Source organism: Centruroides sculpturatus, unplaced genomic scaffold (genome assembly GCF_000671375.1).
Source record: "Centruroides sculpturatus isolate CEXI.00-Female unplaced genomic scaffold, Cexi_2.0 scaffold342, whole genome shotgun sequence".
In the NCBI taxonomy this organism is placed as follows: Eukaryota; Metazoa; Arthropoda; class Arachnida; order Scorpiones; family Buthidae; genus Centruroides; species Centruroides sculpturatus.
This window is the reverse complement of record NW_019384666.1, coordinates 408190-415270: the sequence shown is the minus strand read 5'-3', so window position 1 is coordinate 415270 and position 7081 is coordinate 408190. Positions and strand designations below refer to the sequence as shown.

General features: G+C 32.4%; 1 protein-coding gene across 1 annotated transcript; it reads right to left on the bottom strand.

Annotated features, from left to right (window-relative positions):
• Nucleotides 1-2004, bottom strand: LOC111626660 (tolloid-like protein 2). Its single transcript, XM_023370119.1, has 3 exons — nt 1767-2004; nt 626-882; nt 1-508 (listed from the first exon to the last, which is right to left on the bottom strand). The coding sequence occupies exons 1-3, from the start codon at nt 2002-2004 to the stop codon at nt 368-370; spliced, it is 636 nt and encodes a 211-aa protein (XP_023225887.1). The 3' UTR covers nt 1-367.
• Nucleotides 2005-7081: the final 5077 nt, after the last annotated feature.

Sequence of the window (7081 nt, the reverse complement as noted above, 5' to 3'; positions counted from 1 at the left end):
ACTTCCCAAAATAAATTCTATATATAGTTTTTAAATAATTTTTGATAATAACCGTATCAATAATTTTTAAATAACTACATTGATATTGACAAAAACACCATTAATATCTTACTATATACATCACAACACAAACATTCTATTGGATACTTTAACTATATATGCCGTATATATAATACATACATATACAGTATGCGTATGCAAATATAGTATACAGTATTTTTTGTATACATACATGCGTTTTTTATAATAATTCAACCGCTTTATTTTCAAAGTATGAAAGATCTTATTGCTCAAATTTTTGTTTTTGTGCGATTTCTTGAATAAAGGAAGACGAAATCTATAAAAAGAGATTATTACGTAATTCTTGTCAATGTTTCTCTAATTTTGGATAAACTTCATCTCCGTCTATAGCGATATATGCTGCTGAAAATCCCTTATTGTTAATGGTATCGTCGGATCTGAACCGTACTAAAAGCGAATCCGAAGAGGAAAGGATTTCAGGAGGAACCTGCGAAAAAGAGAAAACTTTATAAATTTTTCGTAACATGTCGGTTATACCTCCAAAGAGCAACAAGTATTTCACGAGAAAACTATTATATTTCCAGAAGCAACAAGTACTTCTCACCTTGTTACCGCAGAAGCGACCGAGATGAGGACTAGAATCGTCGTAACCATTGAAGATATCAACGTAATCGTAACTGCAGTCCTGTTCGTGTTCTAGTTCAAATGTTAAAAATCTTAACTGGATGCGTTGATTGTCTTTTGCACTGATTATCCAATCGCAATCCTCTTTATTTTCATAATTTTGATCACCATATTTGGCATGCGAATACAAATGTTCTAGTGTGGAATGTGGTATTAATCGTCCGCCACATGCTAAAAAATAATTATAATATNTTTAAAAAAATATGATTAAAAATTGCAGCAATTATAACAATTATTTATTGTGAACATGTTACAATAAATAATTGTTCGTTTAATTTTAAAATTTTAATCGAAACACGATGAAATTTATGTATTAATTAAAATCGTCCAAATATACTTTTTAATTATAGGTTATATTTTTAAAAAATTGTTCATTTACTTGTTGCAAAAATAAAATATTCAGTTGAAGTTTTGTTAAAATATACTGGTATGAATCACACACCCAGTTATTATTTATCGGATCGAATTAATCTAAAATTGACGAAAACATTGAGGTTTGGCTTGGTTTATTTGGTTACAACAACGCGACATGTGGGTGATCTCGCTAGGAGATGCCTCCCGGAAGATCTTTTATGGGAAACTGGCACATATTTAAGTGCTACAAATGTGAAGAAAACCGGAAACTTCACGTGACCAACACGTTGGAGAGACACGAACCCACGACCAGTTTCCAGTGGTTTAATCCACTCAGCCACTGGTGAGCGGAAAAATTGGTTGAAGTAATTAGAAGTATTATTTTATAGAAAACACAAATATTTTAAAATGACTAACTGTATATATCTACATCGAACAATAATTAAAAAGAAAACTAAGACTACAATTTAACTTAAAAATATTTTTATAAAAAGTTCGTTGCGATGTACAGTATGGCCAAAAAGTCGCTTGCCAAATTGGGAAAGAGGACATATTGCTAATTACAGATGAAAGAGACTGTAAAGACTTTAATGACTTTTAATGCAGTCTTGTGTGACAATCAGGTTACGACTAGTGTGAGTATAGAGTGTACACTACTGAAACTCATTGAAGCTCAAGTACAAAATGTTGTTTGCACAATCGATTACAATGTCGTACACGACACAGAACTTCACGCTTCACTGCTGCAAGAGTCGCACGTGGAATGTTGTTAAGAACGGTATCAAATCTGTCTTTCGATCCGTTGACGGACGCGGGCAGTGTCTGGAAGACATGTTGCTCCACGTAACCCCACGGAAAGAAATCCCAAGAGGTTAAGCCGAGCGAACGTGAAGGTGACGAGGAACCGGCCACAGCGACCAATCCGACGTCCTGGAAACATTGCATTAAGTTCCTCCCGAACGGATAAGGCAATAGAGAGGTTGCGGCCGACGTTTTTAACGCGAAAACGTCGGACGCAAACATGTACGTCAGGCGTTCAGCGCCGTCTTCCTGTAAACCTAGAAATTTGACAATGGGGTTTGGGACGTCAGTGGAATCATGCTTGACCTTCCAAACGCCATTATCAATCTTCTAGGCTTACAGGAAGACGGCGCTGAACGTCCGACGTACACGTTTACGTGTTGAAAACGTCGGCCGCAACCTCGCTAATGCATCCTGCTGGAACCGTACCATCCTATCGTTGACTCAGAGGAAGTCATCTAGGAAATCCAGCACAGAAAAATCCAGCATGTTCCGGTATGTGTGTTGTCCATTATTTTCGTAGAAGAACGGACCAACAGTAGTGTTTCCCAGAATGTGTTACATCCGTTCAGAAACAGACTTTTTGGCCATACTGTATTTAAGAAAAATTTTAAAGTGAAAAGACTTTAACGACGATTGGTTGAAATATAAGATTATCTCTACGATAATTGGTTGAAATTGAAATAAATAACAATAATATTTTGGATTTTAAATATACTATTTATGTTCTTACGAATTTTGTCTACATTTTAAGATTTTATTTAATATCTCACCAATAATTTCGTTCTAATGTATTATATTAAGGATATTAATTAAACCATTAAAAACTTTAAAGACAAAAATAAAATATTATAACGAATTATTCGAGATAAAAATTAAAGATTTTTTCAAGATTCTAACTTCTTACAATTTTGGTCATTTAAAAGCATTGTAAATTACTTTTTTTTTTTTAATTCTCTAGATAGGTTCAAGGAATCATCTTTATAGACAGAGATAATACTTATCAATTTTTACATGTATCAATAGTATTTTTTCTCTCTGCTTAGAACCAATACAAATTTATTTTTATATTTATTCCTAGTTACAAAATGTTATCATTTGAAAAGAATCAGAAACTTAAAATATGTAGGGATTGAATTGAAAATATCAACATCAGTAATATCTAATGAGACAGAGTACTGATTTTNAATACAAATTTATTTTTATATTTATTCCTAGTTACAAAATGTTATCATTTGAAAAGAATCAGAAACTTAAAATATGTAGGGATTGAATTGAAAATATCAACATCAGTAATATCTAATGAGACAGAGTACTGATTTTCTCTCCATAAAAAAATAAGTAAAGATAATAGAGGATAAAAAATTGTTTAAAGAATTTTTCTATTTTTATAAAATTTAGAAAAGTTTAATATAGTAAAATCTGTCTAAAACAAAACGTGACTAGTATCGCTCGGATATTTTCCGTTTTGGTAGATTTCCGTTTTATAAGAGTGTTACATTTTTTATTAGTATAGAAATGTAAAAAGTTTTTCAAAAACTGTTACAACTTCCATACATTTAGAACTGCTTCTCCGATGTTTTATGTTTCAAAGACGTTAAAACAACAAAACGTGTTTGAGATGCACAGAGGAAAAAATCATTAATATAATAATACTTTGTATTCACATCGTCACAATGTCGGGGCTACAACTTTAAATCATATTTTTAATGTATTTAATTTAAATATATGCTATCCACCTCAGATTAGTAGTGGCTTGTCCCTGTACATCTTACTTTTCCTTTAACAATAGAGTTGTGCCGGTCATCTATTAACTGCTTTCGGGGGGTTGAATTGAAATAATATGACTTCCGGTTTTAATTGGACGTTCGTATATAGTTAATCGGGGCCTCCGTCCTCTAATCTTTCAATATCTGGTCTTGGGTTTTATAACTGTATTCAAAAAGTCATCGTTTTCACATTAGATAAGTTACTGATTTCTAATAGTATTTTATGTAGTAAATCTCTCCGTACCGAGATTTATTTCTGTTCAGGCAGTTTTCCATCCATTTTAGACATGATTTACTGCATTTGACTATTAACGAGCTGTTAATTTAAGTAAACTTATAAATGAGCAAGATTGAAACTACTACTTTCGATGATAAAACGGTCAATTATACGGAGTTAAGTCTAGAAAATAATGCTAAAACTGTATTTTATTACATAAAGTTTATCTTTTCAATATCCTTCAACATTTAATACATAAAATAAATTACTTTTACACTTCCTTTATGCAAAAATGGATATAAATTATATTGTTCTTACTGATATTTGTGGGTGATCTCGCTAGGAGATGCTCCCGGAAGATCTTTTATGGGAAACTGGCACATATTTAAGTGCTACAAATGTGAAGAAAACCGGAAACTTCACGTGACCAACACGTTGGAGAGACACGAACCCACGACCAGTTTCCAGTGGTTTAATCCACTCAGCCACTGGTGAGCGGAAAAATTGGTTGAAGTAATTAGAAGTATTATTTTATAGAAAACACAAATATTTTAAAATGACTAACTGTATATATCTACATCGAACAATAATTAAAAAGAAAACTAAGACTACAATTTAACTTAAAAATATTTTTATAAAAAGTTCGTTGCGATGTACAGTATGGCCAAAAAGTCGCTTGCCAAATTGGGAAAGAGGACATATTGCTAATTACAGATGAAAGAGACTGTAAAGACTTTAATGACTTTTAATGCAGTCTTGTGTGACAATCAGGTTACGACTAGTGTGAGTATAGAGTGTACACTACTGAAACTCATTGAAGCTCAAGTACAAAATGTTGTTTGCACAATCGATTACAATGTCGTACACGACACAGAACTTCACGCTTCACTGCTGCAAGAGTCGCACGTGGAATGTTGTTAAGAACGGTATCAAATCTGTCTTTCGATCCGTTGACGGACGCGGGCAGTGTCTGGAAGACATGTTGCTCCACGTAACCCCACGGAAAGAAATCCCAAGAGGTTAAGCCGAGCGAACGTGAAGGTGACGAGGAACCGGCCACAGCGACCAATCCGACGTCCTGGAAACATTGCATTAAGTTCCTCCCGAACGGATAAGGCAATAGAGAGGTTGCGGCCGACGTTTTTAACGCGAAAACGTCGGACGCAAACATGTACGTCAGGCGTTCAGCGCCGTCTTCCTGTAAACCTAGAAATTTGACAATGGGGTTTGGGACGTCAGTGGAATCATGCTTGACCTTCCAAACGCCATTATCAATCTTCTAGGCTTACAGGAAGACGGCGCTGAACGTCCGACGTACACGTTTACGTGTTGAAAACGTCGGCCGCAACCTCGCTAATGCATCCTGCTGGAACCGTACCATCCTATCGTTGACTCAGAGGAAGTCATCTAGGAAATCCAGCACAGAAAAATCCAGCATGTTCCGGTATGTGTGTTGTCCATTATTTTCGTAGAAGAACGGACCAACAGTAGTGTTTCCCAGAATGTGTTACATCCGTTCAGAAACAGACTTTTTGGCCATACTGTATTTAAGAAAAATTTTAAAGTGAAAAGACTTTAACGACGATTGGTTGAAATATAAGATTATCTCTACGATAATTGGTTGAAATTGAAATAAATAACAATAATATTTTGGATTTTAAATATACTATTTATGTTCTTACGAATTTTGTCTACATTTTAAGATTTTATTTAATATCTCACCAATAATTTCGTTCTAATGTATTATATTAAGGATATTAATTAAACCATTAAAAACTTTAAAGACAAAAATAAAATATTATAACGAATTATTCGAGATAAAAATTAAAGATTTTTTCAAGATTCTAACTTCTTACAATTTTGGTCATTTAAAAGCATTGTAAATTACTTTTTTTTTTTTAATTCTCTAGATAGGTTCAAGGAATCATCTTTATAGACAGAGATAATACTTATCAATTTTTACATGTATCAATAGTATTTTTTCTCTCTGCTTAGAACCAATACAAATTTATTTTTATATTTATTCCTAGTTACAAAATTTTATCATTTGAAAAGAATCAGAAACTTAAAATATGTAGGGATTGAATTGAAAATATCAACATCAGTAATATCTAATGAGACAGAGTACTGATTTTCTCTCCATAAAAAAATAAGTAAAGATAATAGAGGATAAAAAATTGTTTAAAGAATTTTTCTATTTTTATAAAATTTAGAAAAGTTTAATATAGTAAAATCTGTCTAAAACAAAACGTGACTAGTATCGCTCGGATATTTTCCGTTTTGGTAGATTTCCGTTTTATAAGAGTGTTACATTTTTTATTAGTATAGAAATGTAAAAAGTTTTTCAAAAACTGTTACAACTTCCATACATTTAGAACTGCTTCTCCGATGTTTTATGTTTCAAAGACGTTAAAACAACAAAACGTGTTTGAGATGCACAGAGGAAAAAATCATTAATATAATAATACTTTGTATTCACATCGTCACAATGTCGGGGCTACAACTTTAAATCATATTTTTAATGTATTTAATTTAAATATATGCTATCCACCTCAGATTAGTAGTGGCTTGTCCCTGTACATCTTACTTTTCCTTTAACAATAGAGTTGTGCCGGTCATCTATTAACTGCTTTCGGGGGGTTGAATTGAAATAATATGACTTCCGGTTTTAATTGGACGTTCGTATATAGTTAATCGGGGCCTCCGTCCTCTAATCTTTCAATATCTGGTCTTGGGTTTTATAACTGTATTCAAAAAGTCATCGTTTTCACATTAGATAAGTTACTGATTTCTAATAGTATTTTATGTAGTAAATCTCTCCGTACCGAGATTTATTTCTGTTCAGGCAGTTTTCCATCCATTTTAGACATGATTTACTGCATTTGACCATTAACGAGCTGTTAATTNAAATGAAAATCGTATGAATCATCCATATTTTGAATAATCAATCGTTAAGAGCGATTCTATTGAAAAGGGTTGATATACTGTAATATTGATTTTTTTTATAATTCTGAAAATCGAAGATAGATGAGCAATTTTGGTATTAAAAAATTCAATAAGATCAGTAAAAGCTTTACTTATGATAAACGAATAATGAAATTATTAATTTACTAAAACTTAAAAATGCAACAATTTATATACTAATTTTTTCAACCAGTAGATCGCGGTTCTAAGGGTCTTGAACTCATTTTATAGACAATTTCATAATATTTCAGTGTAATTAAAGAGTTTTAAC

Bases quoted from the DNA above. Each gene is read 5' to 3' on its own strand.
- LOC111626660 (XM_023370119.1), bottom strand. From the start codon at position 2,004: ATGCAATGTTTCCAGGACGTCGGATTGGTCGCTGTGGCCGGTTCCTCG. The intron at 883-1,766 runs GTAATCGATTGT...ATTATAATTATT, and splicing joins TCTGTGTCGTGTACGACATT to TTTTAGCATGTGGCGGACGA. The intron at 509-625 runs GTGAGAAGTACT...TCTTTTTCGCAG, and splicing joins GTCGCTTCTGCGGTAACAAG to GTTCCTCCTGAAATCCTTTC.